We start from the raw sequence: 27,572 nt of genomic DNA on the forward strand, positions 1-27,572 counted from the left end.
AATGATGATGGGGCATAGACATCTCGACCTGGATTTTGGTAATCCTAACCTAATCGACGGACAAAGAACAGCAGCAAAGAACAGCACTACCCTTTCCCTGAGGCCAGGGCCCTTCCCAAACTCTGGACACTGTTCAGTTGATTGCCCTACTCTGCCTCACCAGTGTAGGTCAGTTTTCCTAAGTTCCTTATCCACAGGAAAGTTTCTCCCATCTTGTTGTGGCAGCCAAAGGCCAATGCTGCCCCGTGTGACAGTTGATGACCTATGACCTTTGCTCTTTGTGACCACCACAGGGTTGGAGGGGACCTAGAATAATGGTCCCGGTGACAGGTAAGTTTTTGTCATTTTAATAGATCTCTGACAATTATTGTACTGGCTGGTTTTGTGTTTACTTGACACAAGCTGGAGTTATCACAGAAAAAGGAGCCTCAGTTGAGGAAATGCCTCCATGAGATCCAGCTGTAAGGCATTTTCTTAACTAGTGATGGGGAGGGCCCAGCCCATTGTGGGTGGTGCCATCCCTGGGCTGGTAGACCTGGGTTTTATAAGAAAGCAGGCTGAGCAATCCAGGGGAAGCAAGCCAGTAAGTAACATCCCTCCATGGCCTCTGCATCAGCTCCTACCTCCTGACCTGCTTGAACTCCAGTCCTGACTTCCTTTGGTGATGAACAGCGATATGGAAGTGTAAGCTGAATAAACCCTTTCCTCCCCAACTTGCTTCTTGGCCATGATGTTTGTGCAGGAATAGAAATCCTGACTAAGACAGTTTTTGATGGCTAACTGTAGCTTTGTCAGTTTAACAGCAGCAAGCAACCCAGCTCTCTCTTCCTCCCTAGGCCACAGCTCCCCCATCAGTCCATTTATATGTATAACTCAGATTCTCAGTTTACTTTGCTGGCAGACCTCACACTGAAATAGATAAAAATCAGAAAACAGGTTTCAACGTAACTGTTTACTATTATTTATTTAAAGAAACGTGCTTTGCAATGACTACTCTCAGTATTTAACTACCTGTGTCTCAAGGTAAATTATTGTGTAGAAAAAGAAAAGGTTTGAAGTTTATGTAAGTTGTGCGGGTCTAAAGAATCTAAAGTATATAAATGTGAGATGTAGAAGTCTGAGGATGTAAAAGCTTAAGTTATAAGGGTCTAAGAAAGTGATTTAGGGTGTGTAAATGCAAGTTATAAAGGTCTAAGGGTCTAAGAAGGTGATCGAAATTATATGAAAAATGACAAATATTTCAGATTTCTTTCCCTGTCTATGCTATTGCAAGACTTCAAAATTTCAGAGTTTTAGTAAGAATCAGTGTGAAGTGGAAACTTCTGGTTGTGCCATGTGTTGCAGACTCATGTAATGTTTTGCTGAAGTGAGACCTGTGCGAGGACACGTGATGTTTGGAGAGAGTATGAGTACAGATCAACAGACAGTGGTGGGGCACTTGCACAGGGGGTTGTGCATCGCTTCATTGGTTGGCATCTTTGCCGATCTTCACCTCTTTGTGAGAGGCACCGCAGAGAACTTCTGGTTTTCTGGCTGGTTCTGATAACTCCTGCTTACTTGTGCCAATTCAGTGGAGGCCTTGTTCACTGCAGTCAGCAGAGGTGGCTGAAGCTAGAGAATAAGAAGGAGCCAAAAGATTAGAACAAATTGCCAGAGTTAGTTTGAGGCCAAGCAGAGAAATTCAATGAGAAGCAAAATAAACCAGTTTGAATCAGTCAGCTTGGAGGGGAGTTTGGGCCAGAACAGCTGAGTTGAACCAGCCAAGCCAGCCAGAGTTCAGAAAGAACTAGAAAGAGTGAGTTTATCCAGCAGTAACTCTCAGAGGCTGAAACATTCTAGGCCCAGATCAGATTGTTTGGAGGCTAGAAGCTTCCAGGACTAGTGATAGTTGTGTCTATGGATTTCAACTCATCCTCCCATCTGAGGAAATGAAAGATACTTTTACAACTTTTTACTGATTCTTTGTGAATTTCACATCACAAACCCTAATACCTCTCATGTCCCTCTCCCTCCATATCTGCCCTTGGCCCTTGCAACCTCCCTGCTACCAAAGAAAATGTGATTTGTCTCATACCCTTTTGCCCAAACAAATACGCATTGCAGTGAGTTATTGGTAATGTCTGAGGCATTTAGCTTTGGGACACTTTTAATGCTGGATTCTAACTGGGACTCCTCTCAGATATCCTTTTATTGTGTTGTGAAGATTTTGCAGCTTTGGTTCTGAAGGACCAGGCCATTCGCACACCCCTGCATTCATAGATGGGATGGATACATGTTGGAGTGGGCCAACTCAAAGCCCTGGATCTGGGCCTGGGAGGTGGCTGAGTTGGCCAGCTGGCCTGCACACACACCATCTAGGCTAGTTCTCCAGCACTGCCTGTGTGAGGTGTCAGGCCAGCTCACTTGAGCGCAGCAGCTGGCAAGGGGTGGAGATAGCTCTCATGTTCTCGAGTGCTCAGGGCCAGCTCTTCTGTGCCCATGCTACCAGGGCAAGCCCTACTATGCTGCCCACCCAAGGTTTAGGGCCCACTTTCCCAAGTGCTGGTACAGGTCAAGGACAGCTTTCTTGCATTCACACCCACAGGACCAGCTCTCCCACATTGTCCAGGCTAGGGATGGGGCCAGGTCTCCTGCAGAGGCGTTCAACTTGTGGAGTAGACCTGAAATATGTTCAGAAAGAGGTTGATTACTTCCATGCATTCAGTTCACTGTCATGTCCATGTCCATATCCTTCCAGGCAGTTTTTTTTTTAATTGTAGCTCACAAAGCTCTCACAGATAAGATTGGTGATTATTTTTATCTTCTGATACCATGCATAGCACCTTCCAGCACTATGAAGGCTGTAAGAACAGTGGTTCCAGGTTTACACAGGGACTTTCTTAGACCTTCCAGCTATATAAATAATGACACAGAGGCTTTTTAATATTTTAAAGCTTAGGGCTTTTAGCTAGATCATTCTCACAGCCAGATTAACAGCTTACCAGGACTAATCCTGGCACTCCATCTCTCCCCATGGCTAGCTCTACTTCTCTGCTCCGCTCTGGTCTGTCTGTTCCCCAAAACGTTCACCAGCAAATCTGTGGCTCATTTATTCTCCCAGCATCACCTCCTTTCGGAAGTTCTGCCCCCCACCTTCTGCCTAGCTATAACCCATCGGGTTTTTATTTTAGTAAAGTCAGATACAATTCTGGATCATCTCTAGGTTGGTGAGGAAGGATGAATATTCACAGACTATGAGACTGGTGATGGGCCATAGAAATAACAATACCAAGATCCAGCTAGCATTTAGCTCTTTGCTAGTACAGAATTAACAGAATTGAAGATACAGAGATATATCTTCATGCAATGTGCCCCAACACAGGTTAGTGCCAGCCTGATTACTCTGTGTGTGACTCAATGATTGGATGTCTTAAGCATTAGGGTCTTACTATCACATTCTGGCAGATAACTGTGGCTGTTTGAATTTAAATGTCCCCAATACCCTCATGTGTTTGAACATCTTGGTTTCCAGTTGGTGGTGCTGTTTAGGGAGGTCATGATGAGGTGTAACCTTGCTGGATGAAGTATTTAGCTGGGGCCAGGCTTTGAGCCTCACGTCACTTCAGGTTTACACCTGCTCTTTGTTAAGGATGTTTGTTATCTCTTGGCTTCCAGATCCTGCTTTTATGCCTGGCATTTGCTGCCATATCTTCCTGCCATGATTAAGTCTTATCTTTCGGAATCCCTATGTCAAAATCAAATCTTCCTTTTACAAGATACTTTTGGTGATGGTATTTTTTCATAGTAACAGAAAGGTAACTAATACAGGAGTTGATACCAGAGTGTGGGCTATCACTAGGAAGAACCTGACATTTTTATTTTTATTTTTTTAGGGATGTGGAAGCCTGGAATTTTGGACTTCAAACATGGTTGAATGTTGTAAACAAATCCTTGCCACGTATCCCAGTAGTAGCCTGGAAGAAAGAAGTGTTGGGAGAAATGTGACCATGAAGACTTGAATCAAGAGGTTTCAGAGGAGAAAAATATGAGCATCTGGGCTAGAGGACATTCTTGTGATATTTTGGCAAAGAATCTGGCTGCCTTCTACTCATCTTAAGAACTAGGCAGAGGCTCAATTGAAAAGCAATGGACTAATTAAAGGTAAGTTCAAGATAACGTAATATTGAATTTGTGGCATGGTTGTTAATACATTTGTAAGTGTACAATGAAAAACAAGTGGGACAGAAAGAAATACAAAATGTACAGTTTAGAGAAAAGAACACTAGGAAGTTTACTGTTGCGACCAAGGCTTGTGTTGAGAGCCTACCATCATTGGAATCAGCAAAGTTAATGTGAGGCCTCCTGCTCCCCACTTGTTCAATAGGAAGGACATTCTCAGGGTAAGACTTCCTGTAACTAAGCCTCAAACTTATGAAGTAAAAGAGACCCGAAGGAGTTTTCTGCTTTTGGAAAGTATATAAAAGCTGCTGTAAATGTGATTCATGGGAGAGAGTCCACCCCAAGCTTCAGCTGAACTTGGTAGTGCTGTACAGTATGACACTAAATGTATAGTGGTCTTTCCGGCTCAAGAAATGGGATTCCAGGACCTCTTTTCTTTTTTAAGCCAGGAAGTAGTATATTTACTGGATTAATATCTGAAAGCCAGAGAGCCTCAAATCTCACAAGGATGAGGCTTTAATACATTCTTGGCTCCTTTGTCTCCTATGTATGGTTACAGATATTCTGGTTGGGTGTTTTTAAATTAATAGGCAGTGGCTACTGGAATGAGAAGATAGGGAAAGAGGAAAGAAACTGCAGGGCCAATATGGTCAGTGTCAGGTCCAAAGGGTACTCTGTTCTCAGTCCTGGGGCCTGTTCTCTACCAAAGGAGCAAGTCTTTGCTTATCACTGTCAGAAACATGATTATTGTGGTGCCTAATATCATACCAAAATTTATACTGGACTTCAGCTTCTTCAGTTTCACAAACCACCAGTGGCTCTTCTAAGTTCCTCTTACCCCTCACCCTATGTTAAACTTTTCCAAGCATAGACTTCCACCCCATAGCTTTTTGTTCCTATGTAACCTCGTTTGTTACCCCAGCCATGCAGTCTCTAGGTCCTCTCTTTTGTTTTTCTCCCCCGGTCCCCCTTTGCCTCTCTTCCTTGGTCTCCTTTGTCTTCACTCTCTTTCTCTTCTTCACTCACTACTCCCTCTTTCCTTTCATGGCCTGGTTCAGTCTCCCAGCCATGTTTAATCGTCTCTCTCTGTTCTTTACTCTTCTTGATGCCTCTGGCTGTACTCTCCCTCATCTACAATAAAAACCTCCCCCTCAATCACCTCAGAGTGGTCATGTCCTCAGTGTGTATAGTCAGTTCACATGTATACATGAGTGTGCTGGTCAGCTGCATGTACATATGGACATTGACCAGGACACATGGGTATTTTCTATTGTCTTTTCTCCTTGGTCTCTAGATTGACCTTTTCTACGGTGGTGCTTTTTTGGGGTCCAGGAGTTGTCTCACAAACCACACGTACATTAATCTTAGTCATACAGGGATAGTTCACTGAGCATTTGTCCCAGGACTGATCAAACAGGCCTGCAAACCAGACTTGGAAGCTGACTGCTCCCACAGATATTTTTGAGGGCCAGTTTATAAAGGCAAAACCCACCACAATACATGTACACGTGTAGGAATGGTTGCCTGTGGTTTGCATTGACTCAAGTTATTTTGGCTATGTAGACAGAACAGTTCTAATTGACCTTAATTCTGGTTGTTCCTAAGTGGAGCTTATGGTTGTAGAATTTCTTAAGATTAACAAACCTTGGAACATAACAGCAAACCTCAGAATATAACAGGATATGTGGTCAGTTTGACCCTGCTCTGAGTCAAATTATTTTTCTGTGTCAGTAACTATATGAAATGACTGACAGGCATGGAACAAAATGGCTGCTGGAGAACAGACTTCAATAGTGCTCAAGCCTGTCTCAGACTAAAAGAACATTACCTTAGTTTAGGGGTCTATATTTCCATGGACTCTATGGGGCTGGGAATAAATATTCTGATTATGGAAACTATGAAAACTAAAATCAAGCAGGCTCCTGAAATCAAAAGCATAAGAACTATGGTACTCTTGGATTCCCCCAAAGATGAAAAACATCCCCAGATCATTTATCTGGGTTATAGTCATTCTGAGTCTGAATCAGAACATGAACAACCTTTATATGATTGGTGGTTTCTTCTATGACATTTCCTTCACCATCTATTTGTATACAACATTTGCTCATGTCGAATTTTACACAAGTTCCTCCTTAGAAGCAAGAAAACAGTCTAAAGCTAAATAGATTTTGGTAGATAGCATTGGGGATTTTGCTTTCTTATTTGGTTAGGATATCAAGAATCTTTGCAGTTTTATTAGTTATAATTTCATCAGCAGCTTATAATTTTGATGATTGCTTTAGCATGCGGATAGACAAACCACTAGGTTCCAGTCTCTGACCAGTGTCTGGACCATAATAATGGATTATATGTTCATAGGGACATTAGTTAGCTTTACAGTCAACAATTTGTTAGACTTGTCAGTGTCTTTGGATCTCCTAGTCCTCATATATCTGACATATATATGTATTCCCAAGTATTCTCCTCTGGCAAATGAGATTAGGAAGAAGAAGGGCTGGATATATCTTTACCATACAAGATCTAAACCAGATTAGAGGAAGTACAACATAAGCTGTTCTTTTACATATCTAATGTAGTCTACCTGAGGCTTACCATCTGATGTTCATACTACAGTGTCCCATGCCCATCAGAGGTGAAAGAAGTCAGACAAAAGGTAGGTATAGAGGAATTTTAGTTCAGCAACATGGCTGATCTGATAACATCCAAGTATACCTTCTAGGTCTTTATGATCCAGTTGGAATGCAAACATGCCCTTAGTGCAAACATTTGATCCCTCTGGATGGAATCCTTCGGTACACAAATTTAATCCCAAACTATGATGTCTAATTGAGGGGCAGACAAAGTGATGAATCAGAGAAAGATTTGACAGAATGAGTTAGAGATAAGCATATATCCAACTCTCAGGAGAAAAGCTTTTTAACAGCAGTGCAAGAGTAGTCAGCTGGGAGTCAGTTAAGTCAGTTCAGAGTTGGGAGTCAGTGCAACGACTGCAGTGCAGTGGAGTTGAGTTGGTTTATGACTTTGTGCAGGGCAGCAGAAGAAGTTGAAGCCAGAAATTAAGAAGGAGCCAGAAGATTAGAACAAGTTACCAGAGTTAGTTTGAGGCAAAGTAGAGCAATTCAGTGAAGAGCTGATAAAAGCCAGATTCAATTGGTCAGCCAGAATGGTTAAGTTGAACCACCCAGCCAGAGTTCAGACTCTACCTTCCCAGGGCTGTTGATATCCTCTATTAGTCTCTCTTCATACATAGCAAGAAGAGGTTTAAAAACCTGAGCTGCTTTCTGCCATGTTTAGAAACAGGTTTCTGGTTATCGAAGGGGTTTCGGGGGTAAACTGCTATTTATTTCTTCATGGAAGAACTGGAATATTTGGTATAACATGGCTTTGTGGGTGACAAAAACCCCTTTGAAATATAACATTGTCTCTGATTCTGTGCCTTTACCATCCAAAGCCTATATATATATATATATATGTATATATATATATATATATATATACATACATACATATATACATATGTAACATAAATATGTATACATACATACATACATATACAGACATATGCATATAGAAATACATACACATATACACATGCATACACACACATGTATGCATGCATGTATATGTATTTCAGCCTGCCACTCTTACCATGGGTCCTTTACATTGAGAATAATGAAATAGCTAGGGTTATGGGTCCCCAATTAACAGTCCCATTGTATAAGTTCTTTTTGGAAGGACTACCCTTTAGTTTGCTTTCTGCCAAGAGGCCCAAATTGCTCATGTTCAGTTAGGATGATAGGTTTTGGAAGAGGGATCACAGCCAACGCTCCATTTGGTCTGTTTTCTTATTACTAGGAGAGCTCACTGCATCATTCAACACAGAGATTTTTGGCCTCAATTATAATGTTTCATGGGTCAAAAAGTATTGACATTGACTATTTGAAATTAGTGATCCTTATCTTTTGGCTCATTCAACCTCTGCATGGATGGTTATTTTTTTTTAATTATGTGTATTGAGGTTATAGATGTGGCTCTGTGGTTAAGAGCACTGGTTGCTCTTCCAGAGGATTTGGGTTTAATTCCCAACACCTACTTGGAGGCTTATAACAATAGTAACTCCAAATCCAAGGGGACCCAGTGCCTTTCTCTGGTCTCTAATGGGCACTGAATGCACATAGTGTACAAACATACATGCAGACAAATACTCATACACACATTTTTTTTTAATTCTTAAAGAATGTATATAGGTGTTGTGGTGGTTTGGATGAGAATGGCTCCTATAACTTTATGTATTTGCCAGCCCCAGTTGGTGAGCTGCTTGGGAAGGGTTAGGAGGTATGGCCTTGTTGGAGGAAGTGTGTCAATGCGGGTGAACTTTGAGTGGCTTTGCAGTTTCAAAAACCCACACCAGGCTCAGTGTCTTGCTCTCTGCCTGTTGCTTATGAATCAGAATATAAAGTTCTCAGCTATTGCTCCACTTTCCATACTTGTATGCTTCTCTTCATGATAATGGACTAACCCCCCAAACTGTAAGCAAGCTCTAAGTTAAATACTTTCTCTTTATTAGAGCTGCCTTGGTCTCTTCTCGGCAATAGAACAGTAACAGAGACAGGCATGTTTTTACATGCCTGGATATTTGTGCACAACATGCATTTCCTATTGTTGGTGGAAGCCAGAAGGGGGCGCTATATCCCTTGGAATTGGACAGATAATTGTGAGTCATAATGTGGGTGATAGAAATCAAATTTGGATTACTTGGAAGAGTAGCCAACATTTTTAACTGCGGAATCATCTTACTAGTCCATGGAGGGTAGGTAGATTTTGATACATAAGTGGATACAGTAAAGTAGGATCCATGTAGCCCCTTGACCTGATCAAGTTATATGAATACAGTGGTTACTACTAGAGGAGGTTCTTGTACCACAAAAAGGGACCAGATTAGGGACAGTGGAGACTATACATCCTATACCAAAAGAGATGAAACTGCACTAACAGAAACCTTTTCCACCACAAATCCAGTCATCTGGAGCTGCTTCAACTAAATGTACAGCCTAAGAGCAAAAGAAAGAGGCCAAAGGTTACAGAGCTTTAGAACGGGACAAAACTAGGTCACTTAATGAACTGTTGACTCATCAGTGCCTTAAGGTTCCTCCACACATGGACTGGTCAGCTTTGGGTGTGGTCACCAGCACAGAGCTGTAGAGATCTGGTTTTGTCAGCTCCTCTGGTCTCATTAAGTCATCTGGTGCCACATCCTGGCCTCTCCAGATGGTCAGCTTTCATGGCATTGATGTGTCAGGAACACATTCCCAGCCACCAGGAAATGCGTTTCACTCTGATAGGACAGATTCAAGAAGTCATCTCCATATCTTTAGTATATAGCAAGGGAGAATAAAGACAACAGTGAGCAGACCTTCCCAGAGGGGTATCAGGGGCTGTGAATTCTATTTTCTTACCATACTGCAGCCCCTGGTTTAAAGGAGCAGGCATCTCTGGTGAAGCTCACAGGCAGCTGTTCTCAGCCACTATGATGTATAGTAAACAAGGCTGACCTAAGGGCCTGTATTTGTTGTTTTAAAACGATACATTAAGGCTCTCCATATGCCTAAGGAGGTACCCATAAAGGAGGAGGGCACCCATAAAGTATTGAATGAAGACAGACCCTTGTCTGTTTGGCAGGGTATCTCTAATTCTTAATGAGGTGAATGGTCAACAGCTCATTCCAGTGTGTCTTTTGAAACAGTTTTCTTAGTTGTAGTTTCAATGTCCAATTTATACATTCCAACTCCCGGAGCAGATGTACCATTTCAGTCATAATTGCTGGTCTGTTATTTGATCCTTTGGCAGCAGGAATTCCAAAGTGAGGGAAGATCTTCACTAAGAAGTTGGACCACCAAATCTCTCTCTCTCTCTCTCTCTCTCTCTCTCTCTCTCTCTCTCTCTCTCTCTCTCTCTCTCTCTCTCTCTCTCTCTCTCTCTCTGTGTGTGTATGTGCAGATATGGAAAGCTTCCACCCAGCCTGAGAACGTACAGTGGTGAGCAGATTGCAGCCTTGGACTCAATGATATTTCAAAAGAAGTTATTATCAGTTCCAAAGGAAAACCATTTGTCCACACTTGAAAAGACATTCTAAATATCCAGAAATGAAACCATCCTGGACAAAAAGAGGGTTTCTGGTGGTTAGACAAAAGCGTGCATTCCTTAGGAACTTGTGAAACTGGTTCCCATAGGCCAAAAGGAATCATTTCCCTCACATCTGGTAGAAGAGATATAGGATCATCCATGCCGCCTATTAGCATCATAGGGTATTTTTGTGGGCAACTGCATCTGACATCTTTTCCCCCTTAACATCTTTTTATGGATGTGTATGTATATATTTTGGGAAGCTTCTATGTAATGGGCTTTCATATGATTTTTAAAAATGTCTTTTGTGTTAATTATTCCTTTCCATTCCCCTCTAACCATTCACACCGGGGCATTTTACTTTCCATTTCACGATAGCTTCTTTTCCCCAACTACAGACTCTTACTAGTTTTCTGACATCTATGGGTTTTCCAAATGGAACGTAAGTATCTCAAGATTCGAAGCTAACATCTGTCAATGAGAAAAAGCATTCAGCATCTCCCTTTCTGCATCTGGATTTTTCTCATTCAGGATAATTGTTTCCAGTTCTATTCATTTGTTCAGAATTGTACTTTTCTTAATGGCTAAGTAATATTCCATTGTACCTCCATTCATTACCCATTTATAAGTCAGTGGACAGCTAGGCTATCTCCATGCCCTGGCTCTTGTAAATAGAACAACAGTGAACATGGGTGGGCAAGTATCTCAGCTGTCAGACATATGCCCCTTAAGTATATGACAAAGAATGGTATGGCTGGATCATGTGGCAAATCTATTTCTAGCTTATTTTAAAAAAGGCAACACTGATTTCAGTAGTGGCTGCACTAGTTTGCACTCCCACCAGCAAGTGAATAAATGCTCATTTTTCCTCTCACACACACCAGCATTTGTCTTCATGTTTTGTTTGTTTTGTCATTATGGTGTAAACAATAATACAGTATGCAGGGTGACTTTTTTTAAAGTCACATTCAGTTTATCAGTTTTTTAAATAGAGTTTTTAGAGAAAAACCTCTGCTTACCCTGTTTCTGAAGCCACGAGAACGATACAGTTTGAAAATACCTTAAGGTCAGGGGCCTTCTGCTCTGGGGAAGAGGGATGCTACGCTTCCTGGGCTGGGGGGTTAGCACACAAAAGAGAAGGAAGTGCCCCCTGTGGTCTTGATGGGATGACTTCTAGTGGTTTTGAGGCACCCACACTGGCAGTCACTCCTAGTGCCCCGGGTGCTTCACACAGTGGCAGAGTAGCGGGGAGAATTGGGAGCAGAGATAGGCGTTTGATGCCTGCCTCCCATGAATTCTTCTACTAGCCTCTTGGGAGGTTTCTGTCAGAGCCCAAGGTTAGAACCAGATTCCCAGTAAGTAGCTCTGTTTGGAAAAAGTTTTCTTCTTCTCCTCAATAGGGATTTGTCTTCCCCTCCTTCCACGTTTGTGGTCTGATAAGTTGAGCGGGGGAGGGTGAGGGCAACATGATAGTGGGACAGAGAGGGGAATGTGTGAGTCAGAGCAAACCTACTATGGTACTTTGAGAAACACTTGATATATGCAGGGCATACAGATGCTGACTTAGTGATGCCATTTTATGGAAAGAGACCTTGTCTTTGTGTTTCAAGGACAGTTCTTTGATAACTTTACATGTTTCTTGCTAATTCGTAAAAATAAATGCAGCAAAGGTGCAGAGACTTCACTTCTTTATTGAAAATACAGATGCTGAGGATATAAGAGCATAGGTGGCAGCAAAAATAATATCAATATCTGGCTGCTGAGCAAGGGCTGTTTTCTAGGACTCCTGCGTAGTCTTCCGGAAAAGAGGCACTTCTGAGCTTTTATTGCTTCTGCTGTCTCCTATATTGTTCTCGTCTTCCCTTAAACCAATTCTACAACAATCCAGAAAAAATAATGGTTCAGAATAGTAAGCAGGATTATAATCAGAAAACACATCATGTAACATTAGTTGCCCTCTGTAATTTATATCAATATAATTTATATTAATATTATCTTGCTCAGAAGAACCTGGTGTCTAATTCTGTGGGGGGCTGAAGGGTGGGTAGAGGGTGCCTAGAATGTGGGAGGCCCAGACTTCCGGTGCCAGCATTCCATTTGGACACAGATGTCCAAACCTAGCACACCTGGTTTCTCTGTCTCTACTATAGAGCGCTCTACAGATACTTATCAGCACTCTTGGGCAGATGCAGCAGCACACTCCAGAGTTACGATGGGTGTCCTTATCTGCATGGCTTCACTAGGCACTAGCCTGAAGACCAGACATTTGGAATGTATCTTTTCCACATTCCCACAGGTCCCTGTTTAACTTATCAGCTTTCTGAGTGCTGGGCTCTGCCTGTGAACTAACCATGTACTCAAATTTCCCCTATAAAGATAGAATTTATGCTTGGTTTTCAGTATTTCAATTAGTTTAGGATCAGGATTAGCTACACTAATATGAGTCTGATTTGAATAATTATTTCACAACCCCAGTGGAATATTTCCACAGAGATATCCTCTACCTGAAGAATTTGTATATCAATCTTATTAATACAACTACTAATGCACACAAAGTGTATATATTTTATATGTTAAAACATATATTCATAGGTTATCTGCAGGATACATATATGTAATGATCTATATGTGTCTATTCTGTGTTCCTTTCAGAAGCTGTGCTCTGTCTTAAAATGAACCATTTCAAGTTGATTTGGCTTTCTTATTCCGTTTTATACCTACAAAGAACATAAAACTCAAAGATTATTTTAAGGGGCTGTAGAGAAGAGTTAATAGCACTTGATGATCTTGTAGGGACCCAGGTTTGGTTCCTAGTCCTTGCATAAGGCAGTTCACAACAACTTGTAATTCAAGCTCCAGGGGATTTGATATCCTCTTCTGGCCTCTGAGGATACCTGCACACATGTTGCATGCAGACACAGACACATCTATACACATGAATGAAAACTTGTAAAAAAAACTTTTAAAATGTCATTTTGAAACATGAGAAGACTTAAAAGAACAACATCAACACAACTTTACCCATAGCATAAAAGTATCCAAGATAAGAAGCAAGTCCTATAGTGGCTGTCCTGTCAAATTGTCTTCTCCTTACCTGAACTCTGGCTTCACTCACACCAATCCATCTTGCCAGTTGTCTTCTAAGGGCAAAAAGGGCAGATGTTCAGTATTTGGCATTTTGGAAGAAGTAAAATGTTTTATTTATACTTGTTTTAATTATTTATCCCATACTTCACTTTCTGTTGCATTCACCTTGAAGATTTTTGAGGCTTAATAAAATTCCACTGGGATTTTAATCCCAGTAGTCAGGAAGCACAGGCAGATAGATCTCTGTGAGTTCGAGGTCAGCCTGGTCTAGTGAGTTCCAGGAAAACCAGGACTATGCAGAGAGACCACGTCTCAAAAGGCAAGCAAACAAACAAACTACAAAACCAAAACCCCAAAACAAAACAATTCTACTAGCAATTTTATCTTATTATTATCTATCATTAAGAGATGTGAAAACCAAAGCAGGTCCCTTATAAGAAATTTGAAAAACACTGATACTTAGACAAGCAAAATCCTCAATAGGCTCACATATCTGAATGCTTACTGTATTGAATAAAATCCCCAGTTGGTCTAACTGTTTAGAAAGAAGTAGGGGTTGTGATATTATTGGAAGAGAGGGTAGGCTTTGTACTCTCAAAACTCATGAGATTCGGAGTCTCTTTTTGTCTCGTGGTTGTATCTTAGTATATTAGCTGCTGCCTGTGCCTTCCTGCTTGCCGTGCTCCCTGCCAGGTTGGTCAGGAACTCTAGCCCTCTGAGGCTGTAAGCCCCCCTCACACTCTATTTTTTTTAATAAGGTGCCTTGGTCATGATGTTTTGTCATAGAAAGAGAAAAGTAACTAACCCAAGCTTACAAGGAAAGTCACCTCTGTCCAGGCTTGGCATTCCTTGAAAAAGGATTACTGGGGGATGCCACCATACCCAGTATTGAATCTTGTTTTACAGACCATTTTTCTATGGGAATGGAAACAAAATAGAGGCAAAGCACCCCCTCCCCCACCACCAGTAGCTAAGAGAAAGGAGCCCACCCGGCTTTGTGGTGCTTCCTTTTAATACTAGCACTTGGGAGGCAAAGGCAGGCAGAGTTCTGTTAGTTCCATGCCAGCCAGGGATATATAGGGAGACCCTCAAGAGACAATGCACTCACAAGTAAAAAACAAAACAAACCCAAAAAACCTTAAAAATCAAACATACGATATATAGATTTATGAAATTTCTATTATTTCAACCACTCGACCTTTCACAATTCTTTCAATAGGGCCTTACTTATAGAGAAGACATTGCCTGAGGTTTTTCACTCTGATTCATTTAAATACTATATGAAAATGCCTTCATCCCCATTGTCTTATCCAGAATTATTGCTGGGATGAAACACCATAACCAAAAACAACTTGGAGAGGAAAGAGTTTATCTTGCTCATAGTTCCATATCTTGCTAACAGTTCATCCGAAGCACTGAAAGCAGGAACAGGGACAGGAACAGGAACCTGGCAGCAGGAGCTGATGCAGAGGCCATGGAGGGGTGCTGCTTGCTCCCCCATGGCTTGCTCAGCCTGCTTTCTTATATAATCCAAGGCCACCTGCCCAGGGGTGGCCTCCCCCACAATGGCCTGGGCCCTCTCCCTTCAACCAATAATTATGAAAATATCCTAAAGGCTTGCCTATAGCCTGATCTTAAAAAAATGTTTTTTAATTTTATTTATGTAAACAAAATATAAATAAAAATATTTAATTATATTTTATTTACACACATGCCTGTGTGTATGTTTTTGTGAGGGTGCCGGATCCTCTGGAACCAGAGTTACAGACCCTTGTGAGCTGCCACGTGGGTGCTGGGACTTAAATCTGGCTCCTCCGGAAGAGCAGCTACTGTTCTTCACTGTTGAGCCATCGTTTACAGCCCCCTACAGCCTGATCTTACAAAAACTTCTACTCAATTGAGGATCCACCCTCTTTGATGACTCTAGCTTGTTTTAAGTTGATATAAAACTGTCTGGAACAAACATTTTACATGAGTCTCCCATGGACTCCAGCACACTGCCCCACCACGCTACTGCAGGATGCAGGATTCTGGCAGCCTTGATTTTGGAAGTGATTTTTATTTAGAGTAAGAGGCAGGCTGAGGATATAACCCAGAAGGTAAAGGTAAAAGGTAAGGGTAAAGGTAACAGTAAGTAAAGTTACAGGAAGTAAGCCTGATGGCCAGCAATTAATCCTGAGATACACAAGGTGGAAGGAGAGAACAGACTAACCCAAGCTGTATTCTGACCTCAGCATGTGTCAGATAAAACCTACAGCCACACATTCCCACTCTCACAAACAAATACGTATATAACTTGCAGTTTTAAAGGCACTCCCACGTGCTCCCAGGAAACAGGATCTGCTTACCTTTCTAATGCACTGATGAAGTGATTCTGCTGGAAGATTCGCTCCAGCCCCTGCAGCTGCCACTGGCTGAACTTGTAGTGGAAGCAACGCTGGCGTACCAGCACAGATACAGGCTGCACATCAGATTGCAGAGCCGGAACAGGCTGCGTACCAGATATCAGCACTGGAATATGCTGGACATTCTCTATGACCTGCGTGCCCTTAGGGACTGGCTCCTCTGGCTGCCTCTCATTCTCCTGGTCACAGCCAGTGGCGCCACTGGCCTCTTGGTTCCTGTTATCCATGAGGCCTGCAGCGCCAGCAGCGGGCCCACCTTCTCCACTTAATTCTGCTGCTCCTTCCCCTTCTGTTGCCGTGGCTTCTGACCCAGGCTGGCCCTGCCCACTCTCTCCCTCATTTCTTCCCTCTCCATCCGGTAAAACCATCTGTGCGTTCGCACCTGGAAGTGGAGAAACACAAAACAAAAAAAGCAAAAACAAAACAAAACAAAAAAAAAAACAAAACAAAAAAAAAAAACGAAACAAAAAATTAGGTGTCAGGGCCTAGGCTAGTGCGGAGGTACTGGAAAGTCTCAGCAAAGGCTGCAGGGCCCAGCAACTGTCTAGTCGCCTCTGGGGGGAGGACACATTCCTCTCCTCGTGGACGTGGCCAACCCATTCCCAGAACACACTCACCATCCAATATTTCCTTATCCTCTTCAAGTCCCTCAAAAAGTAGGTTGTTGGTGTTTTGATGCTCCATGTCCTGAATGCTCTCCCCTGCAGCCTGCTCCAGCAGATTCTGAGCCGGAGCTCCGGAGGTTACGAAAGCCTAAAGCCGATAGCCGAGAGCTTCTCAACCAGGAAGAGAGTCTCTTGTAGCCCTTGGGGGCGGTAGTATAGGTTACCAAGTATCCAATCATGGGTGGGCTGTCTTGACTTCCATTTGTTCTCCTGCAGCTATGGGTTGAGCCTGAGGTGTAGACCAGACCAGGTTGGTTGCTGCAATGAGCGGGGTGTACTTTCAGGGACCACGTGGAACTTAGGCTTTTACGGATGCACACGTGGCTATCCAAGTTGCAGTTGGATAAATTATCTTCTAGGGTTAAATGTGCCAAAGCACTTGAATTGAAGAAGAAAAGCTCTGGAGACCTCGGAGAAGTGTTTTTAGAATATCTCTTGTTTAGTTGAGGGCGATTTTTCATGACTTTAATCCTAGCATTCAGGGGAAAGAAGGAAGTGGCTTTCTGAGTTCCAGGACAGTCTGGTTTACATAGTGATTTCCAGGACAGCCAGAACTACTGGGAAACAGTCTCCTCTAAAAACAAAGGGTGTCTTTGGTCCTAGGCCTAGTAGTTTATACTAGGCGCCTGTTACTTGACAGAGAACAGAAAATAAACTGATAAGATTATCCACGGGGTCTCTTCCTTGGGGAGGGGGTTCATAAAAAGCGCAGCTAGAGTTTGTTGTTTCCATGTTGTGCGTTTACAGGAGCTTGGGTGTGGGTCGGGCAGGCTCATTAAAGCTGTTACGGACTTTTAAAGCTGTGAGAATCGCCCTATCTGTGCTGAGGTTCCCTGCATTTCTCTTGACTTGTCCCTCCCAGTGATCAAAGGGTCAAGAGCAGGCGCCAATCTCCCTCCAGAAGCTCTCAGTGAAGCAGCCCCTCTGCTGGCATGCAGTCAAACTGGTCTTCAGGCAGCAAATGTTTCCCAAAGTGTTCTGGCCACTGGGAGGCTAGAAACGGCCCCTAGGAACTAGGCTATCTCCAGGAAGTTCCTTTTCTCGGGTGGGGATATTCTAGGGTCCTGGTGCCAGAAGAGGGGTTCTTCTCCTACCAAAAGACGTACCTCAAAATTCTGAACACATCTTAAAACCAAACCTACACACATATATTTCTGGTCCTTTTTTGTTCTTTGGTGTGAAACCAGAAACTGCTGTTGTCAAGGTGCAGAGAACCTGAGGATTTTTTTTTAATCTCTATATCTCTGGTCAAGATGATAAAGATATGACTTTTTGTGTGGGGGCATGCAGCTGATTGCATAGAGCCCTTGCCTAGCATGAATATTGCCGTTCATGGCTAATCCTTAACACTGTCTTTTCCTTTCTTTTTCTTTTTTGTTTGGTTTTTCAAAATTGGGTTTCTCTGTGTAGTTCCTGGTTGTCCTGGAACCCACTCTGTAGACCAGGCTGGCCTCAAAGTCAGAGATTCATCTGCTTCTGCCTCCACAGTGTTGGTATTAAATACATTCTCCACCACTGCTTGGCAGAGTATCTGTCTTTTAATGCTCGAAATCTTAGAACTCAGGAGGTAGAGGCAGAAAGATCAGAACTTAATCTTCAACGATAGAGTTTGTTTAACTCTAGCTTGAGATAGTAGCACACTGTCTGAAAAATTCATCTCCTTTCCCATATTTTAATATCTCTATTTTCAAATTAAGTAGTGGGCAGTGGACCTGATTTAATTTTTAAACTCACAGAGATTCACTTTTGTCTTAACATGTGATCTATCCTCGAAAACATTCCCAGTATATTTGAAAAAATAAAGTGTATATTCTTGCTTGTGATCACAGTGTATGTAGTCACAACTGGCTACAACTCCTGTTGGCTTTCCTCCTCTGGCAGCTTTTGTAACACCCTCTGGTACTATGAAAGCCAGTCCTCAGGGATGAGGCTTCCAGGTCAGACTAATCTTCAGCTCTGGGAGGCTAGTCAGGGCAACAGCAATAGGAAGACCATTTTCAGATTTTTCAAAATTTCTCTGAGTGCTCTGGCCAGCAACTTTTAAGTGGGGAGTCTCATGCCTGTTATTGAGGGGGTTTATTATATAGTCTATATTTTTATGGGGAGCATTGTCACCCCAAGTGGGATCATGTGACTAAAAAATATGTGTACATATATTTATTTATTCTAAGCATATATATATACATGCATGTGTGTTTATACACATAGATTTATATGTATTACATGTAATTTAGGTAAATACTTACTTATGTTATTTTTCAGACATCCTTGGTGTTGTTTAATGCTCTCTTTCTTTTTTGACTTCCTTCCCAAATTTCTAATTAAAGGCCCCATTTTTTGCATTTCCCCCTTCAAACTGTTTATGTACTGTCGTTTACTTCTGCTGTACTACACAGCTCCCCATGGTCCCACTTTACTTTCTTGGTTTCTCAAGTTACTCTATGATATGTACTAACATCTGATGATTTGGAGCTAGGAACCTTACACAAGAGAGAACATGTTATGTTTGTCTTTCTAGGTCTGGGCTATCTCACGCCATATAATATTTTATAGTTCCCACTTACCCAAAGATTTCATGTTTCCGTTTTCTTTACAGCTGAGCGGTGTTGTACAGTGCATAGGTACCATATTTTCACTACCCATTTGTTGTTGAACATTTAGGCTATTTCTATTTCCCAGCTATGAACACAGCTGAGCAAGGATCTGCAGAGTAGGAAGCTGAATCCTTTGGACATATGCCATGGAGTGCTATAGCTGTGTCATCTGGGAGATTTATTTTTAGCTTCTTGATGATTCTCCACACTGATTTTCAGAGTGACAACATCAGCTTGCAGACACACCTAGAGTGAACAAGGGTTCCCTTTTCCCACATCATGGCCAGTATTTGTGGTTGGCAGCTTTCTTCAGTTTAACCATTCTGACTGGGCGAAGATGAATAATTTTTTAAATTTTTATTTATTTTTTTACACTCCAGATTTTATCCCACTCCTGGTCCACTCTTTGACTGTTTCACATCCCATACCTCCTCCCTGTCCCCTGTCTCCTGGAGGATGTCCCCATAACCCACCCTGACAGACCTCTAGGTCCCTGTGGCCTCCAGTCTCTTGAGGGTTAGGTACAGCTTCTCTGACTGAACCCAGACCAGGCAGTCCTCTGCTGTATATGGGTTGGGGGCCTCATATCAGTTGGTGGATGCTGCCTGGTTGGTGGCTCAGTGTCTGAGAGTTCTTGGGGGTCCAGGTCAGTAGAGACTGCTGATCTTCTTACAGGGTCATCTTCCTCCTCAGTTTCCTCCAGGTTTTCCCTAATTCAACCACAGGGGTCAGCAGCTTCTGTCCATTGGTTGGGTGTAAATATCTCCATCTGACTCTTCTAGCTGCTTGTTGGTTATTTCATAGGTCAGTCATGATAGGTTCCTGTCTGTGAGCATACTATAGCCTCAGTAATAGTGTCAGGCCTTGGAGCCTCCCCTTGAGCTGGATCCTATTTTGGTAAATATTAAAAAAGCACACAGCCGGTTCCCACACATACCATTCCATGCAGACCTCGGCTCCCTTTGATCCAGGTGATCCACGAGCCACTTTAGCATGGCCCTGCCATGCTGCTTTCACTCACTGTTCCTTTGGTGGGTTGTTACCACGCCAGGCATACACATCACATACACAATTCCTCATGAACTTTCTCATGAACTCAATTAAGTTGCCATATGAAAGAACACACCACACAAGACCTCCAATCCAATTGATCCAATTTTCCCATCTAGACAGCACAAAATCCTGTACATACCCATCCGTTTAAAATATTCATAATAACCTAATCTATGTGTAGGGAAGAATCTTAGCATCTGCTTCCATGGTTGCTTCCAGCTTCTTCTTCTTGCTCTTGCTCCTCCCTCTCTTACTAAAACTTTGTTTCCACCCATTCTTCTTGTTCAATGACAGGCCTCACTTTATCCTTTGCCTGCCTTCCTACATAAATACATCTTCAGGATCCTACTTTGGGCCTGTAGCTGTACCTTTTTTTCCTTGTAGGCTCTTCTTCATTTTTGTATCTGCAGTTATCTAAATTAAATCTCAACTAGCAAATGTTACATGAGATGATTTGCTTCCCCCCCCCATGGGGAAGAAGAACCCTGAATGTATGCTTTATTACAGATTTCTGAATAGGGTCCATGGTCTGTAGTCTAACTCCCCAACAATGGTTAACAGCAGCTGTGAATGGAAGTCTAAGGATCTAGTAGCTTCTCAGTCTTACAAGGCAAACAGGCAAAGAAGAGAGGGGAAGATGAATCTTAAATTAATTTTCATTTGAACTTTTATATTTGCTAAGGATGTTGAACACTTTAGAGATTTTTTACTTTAATTGTTTTTTATTTCTTATTCTGAGAATTTTGGAGTTCAGATCCATAGCTCTTCCTTTTTTTTTCTTTTTAATTGGATCCTTTGATTTTAGTGGTCTGAGAGATTTTAGTTTGTTTGAGTACTTGTATATTATGAATATTACTCATTTATCAGATATACTGCTCGCAAAGATTCTATTCTATTTTAAGGATTTCCAAACTAAATAAAAAAATCCCCACATTTCTTACAGAATTTTTTTAAAAGTTATTTTGCTGTAAGGAGGTTTTCAGTTCTATGAATTTCCACTTGTCAATTGTTGGTCTTTTTTCCCTGAGCAAATGGAGTCCCATTCACAAAGTTCTTGCCTACACATATATCTTGTAAGGTACTGCCTATGATTTCTTCCAGTAGTTTCAGCGTTTTGGTTTTCACATTGAGGTCTTTAGTCCTTTCATCTACTTGGCATTAATTTTGTTCCCATGGAGAGGTCATCCTTGGTTAGGTTTGTTCCTAGACAGTTTATTTTCTTTAAGACCAGTGTGCATGGAAGAGTATCTGTGATCGCTCTTCTCACCGTGTTTTACTGTTAGTGTATAGAAAGGCAACTGGTTTTTATAATTTGACTTTGTATTCTGCCACTTTGTTGATTTTTAAAATATATAATATATAATTATCTCTATTATGGCATAAACAGCCCTTCAAGGACACAACTTTGTCCATGTCATGGTCACTATAATTCTGAAACTACCTATGTAGATGTGCCACAAGCACCCTAGCTAAAGGGTGCCGGAACTTACCATTAAGGATTATGATCTCCAGTTTGGAAATTAGAACGAATGAAATCAAATAATTTTACCAGAAGTATAGAATCCCTTTTTGCCAAGCCATCCTGGATGAAACCAAAGGAGACTATGAAAAAAATTCTGGTTGCTCTGTGTGGTAGAAATTAAACATCCTTGCTGCTCTGCAAGATTATGTGAAAAACATCTTTTACCTGCTGTTTTCCTTCTATCACATAGGCTTAAGTAGGAAAGTTGTGTCCTTGAAGTTTTAAGTGGCAGCCCTTTTACCAGGAACTATTTAAGAAGTTAAAATATTGAAAAGACATATTTTCAGTATTAGTCTGGTTCTGAATTCACAAGATATGTATACTTTGCAAAGATATCTTAAGAAGTGTTAGTCAACGTGAGCTCTAGGAAAGAGGGACAGTATGCCTCCTGGGTTGGGTTGGGTGAGCTATAGAGAGACACCTCCTTGAGAAGGATGGGGTAGATTCTTCTCTTCCCTTTGAAGCAGCAGAACTTCTGGCAAAGTGTCCTGTTTATGCCATGGACAGAGAGAAGAGTTTGGGGAGCAGCCTAAATAAAATACTGCTGCTTCCCAGAGTCCCATGAATGGTCTAGAAGGAAGTTTATCAGAGATCAAGGTTAAATAAAATTCTCACCCTGGCCAAAATCAACTCTCTGTGTATAAGGACTCTCTCTAGGGTCTTGCTCTGCCTTCCTCTTATATTTCTGGTCCTACATAGTAGAAGAAGAGGTGAGTCCAGAATGACAAGTGAACAACAAAGAACGTGTGGGTCAGTGAAAACCCACTATGTAACTTGCAAAGCTCTTATATAAACAGCCTGCCTATGGTGGTGCAGCAGTATCATTTAATGCAAGGAGACCTTGTTATTTAGTTTAAAGAATATTTCATTGATAGCTTACACACATATTTTACTAAATCAAAAGGTACATGAAACATATATTAAAAATTCATATTGTTATTGAAATACAAGTGCTTCGGAGATACCATATTGTTAGTAGGAGAAAAAAAAAATCATCTCTATCTGGTGCTTTGGCTACAGTGGCACTCCAGGGCTCCTCCAGTCTTCAAGGAAATATGTTTTGGGAAGCAGGAGGAGAGCTTCTCAGACCCTATAGCCTCTTATATCGCCGGTAATGTTCTCTCCTCTTCTGAAACCATCTCTACATTGAGTGAGAAAAAAGTAATTAGTTCAGCATAGTAAACTTCTAGGACCATAATTGAAAAAACATATCATGTAAGTTTATATTTTTTTACTTTATACTGCACAGAAGACCTTCGTGTTTCACTCTTCTAGTTCTGTGAGGGGCTGAGGGGATAGCACAGGGTCCAGTGCTGGCCTATAATGGGGGAGGCCTTGGTTTCCACCCCAGCACTGCATATAGTCTCAGAACATTTTCAAAGGTCGCACACTTTCTTTCCCTCTATACTGTAATTCACATTGGAGGATGTTAGCAGCATTTTCAGGCAGATCCACCAGCGTTTATATCAGCTTTATGAGTGCTGGGTTCAGCCTGTGAGCTATCACCTAACTCAAATTCCCCCTGTAAGGATAGAATTTATGCTTTGTTTTGAGCATTTTAAATAGTTTAGGATCATGGAGTCCCCTAGTCCCACTATGACTACAGAGAAACCCTACCTAAAAGATTCCAGCATTACAAGGAGTTACACATAGTTATATATGGAATACATATGTGTGTGTCTATTTATCTATATATAATAGAGATAATTATATATACCAAATACTTATTTTATAAGTTAAGACATGTGTGTTTTGTAATTTATCCATAGAATACATGTATATGTAATATATGTGTGTCTAAGAAATGAAAGTAGTCTACTGCTATTCTTTGTTTCTTTAGAAAGTTATGTTCCATTTTGAAATATGCCCTTTGTACACGGTGAGGCTTCCTTATTCCTTTTCTACTCACAAACACCTTAAAGCTCAAAAGTAGTTCTGAGAGGGCTGCAAAGACAGCTCCATGGTTAAGAACACTTGCCGCTCTTGCACAAGGACCAGAGTTTGGTTCCTAGTATCTATCTCGGTGGATAAAGACTACCTGTAACTCCAGCTCCAGGGGATTTGTGTCCTCTTCTGGATTCTTTAGGCACTTGGCCACATGTTTTATATGCAAACAGAGACATACACATAATAAAAATAAAAAATCTCTAAAGATATTATGAAACAGTTTTATGTTAACAACAAAACAATTGCATGGATAAGACGAATGAGTTCAAGACCTAAAGCAAGTCCTAAAATGGTTGTCCTGCCAAATGGCTTTCTTTGGTTTACTCACCTTCACTATGGCTTCAGTTACACCCATCCATCTGGCCAGTTGTTTCCTGAGGGTAAAATGGCAGATGTTCAGTATTTAGGCTCAGATATGAAAGGAAATATGCGAATGACCTTTTATATTTGCTTTAAAATATTGGTCTCATCCCCCACCTTCTTTGACATTTATCTTGAAAGTTTTGAAGTTTTAAACAAATTCTACAAGTAACTTTAGCTTAATATTAACGGACCATTCATACACATGAAAACTCATGTATGTTCCTAATAAGCATTTTTTTTAAAGCAACAGCACAGACACCAACAACCTCAACTGAAATGCAGGTAATACTGGGTGTGGTGGTGTAGGAGACTCCACCTCTAAAAACAAAAGAAAACCAAAGAAAGCAATAGTTCCAAAGTAAATGCACGCAGAGGAATCCCATGTGGGGTCCTTTGTCAGGACAGAAGGATAAACTCAAAAGAAGACAGATTAATAGAGAGCACATAAAGATCTCTCATGTGCTGTTAGTACAGGAGGACATCCAATGTGCTGAGTGTGGGGGAAATTAAATGTTACATTTATTTTAATTATTTGGGGTGTGTGGGGTTTTTGTGTGCACACGTGCATTCCTGTGCCATAGTCAACATGTGTAGGTTAGAGGCCACTAATGAAAGTTAGTTTCCTTTTTCCATCATGTGGATGTGGCTCCTGGGGACAAAACTCTGGTTCTCTAGGTTGGTGGCAAGTGCTTTTACCCACTGAACCATCATCCTGCTAGCCGTGGGAAAGAAAATATTAAAAGCACAACAGACAGAAAAGAAATGTTCAAATAAAGAAACAAACAAAAATAAAAAATCACCCCCTCCCAAAAACCCCTCCAAAATAAAAAAACCAAAACCCCTCCACAGCACTGGCAATCCCTTCCTGAATTCCCAGAATAAAGGAGGCTCAGGCGATTGGACCCTGCAAGTTCCAGGCCAGCCTGGATCACAGAGTGAGCCCTTGCATCAGAAAACAAGAATAAGCAGGAAAAGAAACCCAGACAAGCCGAACCTGCCTTAGATCTCAGCACAAAAGTTCTTATGGAGCCACATGCTTTAAGCCTTGTTTTTATGGAGCATTTTCTGTGGGCAGAGAGGCAATAAAATAAGGCCAAACATACTAAGAGAATGTTGGGGGCCAGGCTTGGTGGTGCACTTAATCCTAGCACTTGGGAGGCAAAGGTGTGTGGGTTTCTGTGAGTTTGAGGTACCGGTGCTTGCCGGAAAGCCCTGATGACCTCAGTTTGATCTCGTGGACCCACATGGATCCTAAAACTTAATGCTGCAAGCATCCTCTCGCCTTCTCTTGTACCAAGTGGTCCACACACTCATACATACCCACCGCCCACCACTAAATAAATTACGTAATTTTCAAAAACGAGGCCCTGTGGGCGACCAGGGAGAAAGTCAACCGCCTCTGCGGGCCAGCACGCGCTCCCATCAAATAGGACATTAAGGCTAGGCAATCTCCTCACCTTGCTTCGATACTGAGGAAGCAATTGGCCTTGAAAATACTCTCTAGTTCATCCAGCTGCCACTGGGTGAATCTATGGCGTAATCGACGTCGTGGCACCTGCCTTGCCATAGACTGGACACTCTCGCCCTCAGCGAGCTGAGGAATCAGCTCCTTCAGTTGCTGCTCATTCTTCTGGCCTCCGGTGGCGCCACCACCTTCCTTGTTCATGTTTTCATCTACGAGGCCCGCAGCGGGACCCTCTCCTTTTAATTCTATTTCTCCTCTCCCCTTTTCTGCAGTGGCTCCCAACGCCGGCTCTCCCTGTCCTATATCTTCCTCATTTCTTCCCTCTTCATCTGGCAAAACCATTGTACCTGGAGATGGGAAAATAGAGAAAGATCAGGCGGTTGGGCCTAAAGTAGGCAAGAAGTCGCAGCGATGCTAGCAGCGAATGGCGCCTGTCCAGTCATCTCTCCGGAGCCGCGTCCGTTACTCTCATGCAGATAGTTAAATCCACATTCCCAGGATACATACTAACCACTCCCTGTACCCCCATCCTCATCAACTCTCAGAATGAATAAGTACTGATGCTGTAACAGTCCATACCTCGGGTGCTGTCCATTTTAGTTTTACATCTGTGGAATGAACTGGAATCTCTGGTAATTCCGATGTAGTTCCGGTAATAGAGCTGAGCGGTGACCCTTGACCTGGAAGAGATTTCTTCCAGCCCGTTCCACATTACTATGTGTCCAGTTATAGATGTAATGTTCTGGCTTCATGCTCATCACCTGTTGCTATGGATTGAGCCCTGAGGTGCCCCAGTGAGAGCAGTTTGGTGCTGTGATAAGCAGGATGTATTTTCAGGGAGGGTACAGTCCTTGGGCAAGTAGAGATGCAGAAATGGCTCTTTAAGTTGCATCTCAGCTGAGTCCTCTGACTTTGGTGAATTATCTTCCTAGGGAAGGGATGTTGGTCAACTATAGGAGCTGATTTTCGGGGATTAAGAAAAGATCTCCCAGTAACTCTGGAACCCTTGGGGAAAATGTTTGTAGAATTACTTCTTGGTCTAGTGCTCCACATTGACTCTTTGGTAGTTGGCAGAGAGAAAAAATTAAATCAATATAATTATCTAGGAGGCCTCTTCTTTTGGACTTTTATAGAAAGTGAACTTAGATCTTGTGGTAGTATGAATGAGAATGGATTCCCCGTATACACATATTTGAATTCTTGGCCTCCATTTGGTAGAAGTATTTAGGAAGGATGTGGCCTTGTTGGATGAGGCATGTTATTGGGGGTGGACTTTCAGGTTTCAAAGACCCACACTACTCCCAGTTAGTACCCCTCCCTCTGCTGAGAGTTTTTGATGAAGATACAAGTTCCCAGTTACTGCTCTAGCGCTGTGTTTGCCTACCTGCTGCCATACTTCCTGTCATGATGATCATGGATTCACCCTCTGAAACTGTAAGCAAGCCACCAGGTAAATACTTTCTTTATAAGATGCCTTCATGGTGCTGTCTCTTCAGGCAATAGAAAGAAAGCTAAGATAGAGCCTGCTGTGCTTCCACGCTCTGTCTTTACAGGAGTTTGGGCAGAACTGCAGGGCCTGCAGGCTCAGCAGACGGATCAGAGGGCTCAGCTTCACCAGAGCTACTGGGGTGGGGGTTAGGGTGTAGGTTAGTAGTACTATTAAGTTTTGGTAAGTACTGGTAAAAGCTATGAGAATTGTCATACCTTTGCTGAGCTTCGTCACATTTGTCTTGAATACTCGCGCACACGTGCGTGCGCGCACACACACACACACACACACACACACACACACACACACACACACACTTCTAATGTCTTCTCTGAACAACCAAAGTGTCAAGAGCCTTGGTCTTTTATGCCTTGGTCTTCATCCCAGAACTGTCAGTCAAGCAGCCCCTTCACTGGCATGTGGTCAGACGTCTCAAGGCAGCCAAATTTTCCCAACATGTTCTGGGCACTCTTAAAATAGAAGGCCCTACAGTACTATCATGTTTCCAGACTGTTCCTAGTTTGGGGTGGGAATATCCTGGAGACCTGGTGCTGGAGTTCTCCTAGGATAAGGCTTACCTCACAGTTCTAATAACTACCTCACCACAAAGTCTACATGTTTCTCTTACCTAGTTTTTCTTCCCTTTTTGCTCTAAATCCCAGCATTGCTGTATCAAGCACAGGAGAATTTTTTTTCTATTC

General features: G+C 42.1%; 1 protein-coding gene and 1 pseudogene across 2 annotated transcripts; both read right to left on the minus strand.

Annotated features, from left to right (window-relative positions):
• Window positions 1–9,146: 9,146 nt before the first annotated feature.
• On the minus strand, window positions 9,147–16,457 carry LOC308415126 (uncharacterized protein; the record flags this gene model as incomplete). The annotated part of the gene is made up of 4 exons (XM_080910189.1): window positions 9,147–9,209; window positions 13,376–13,421; window positions 15,717–16,155; window positions 16,391–16,457. The coding sequence occupies 4 exons, from the start codon at window positions 16,455–16,457 to the stop codon at window positions 9,147–9,149; spliced, it is 615 nt and encodes a 204-aa protein (XP_080766315.1).
• Window positions 16,458–22,627: 6,170 nt separating this feature from the next.
• On the minus strand, window positions 22,628–26,140 carry LOC308415127 (annotated as a pseudogene). Its single transcript has 4 exons — window positions 25,962–26,140; window positions 25,375–25,729; window positions 23,883–23,928; window positions 22,628–22,748 (listed from the first exon to the last, which is right to left on the minus strand). The product of its transcript is annotated as an uncharacterized misc_RNA (transcript).
• Window positions 26,141–27,572: the final 1,432 nt, after the last annotated feature.

Source organism: Micromys minutus (genome assembly GCF_963924665.1).
Source record: "Micromys minutus genome assembly, chromosome: X".
In the NCBI taxonomy this organism is placed as follows: Eukaryota; Metazoa; Chordata; class Mammalia; order Rodentia; family Muridae; genus Micromys; species Micromys minutus.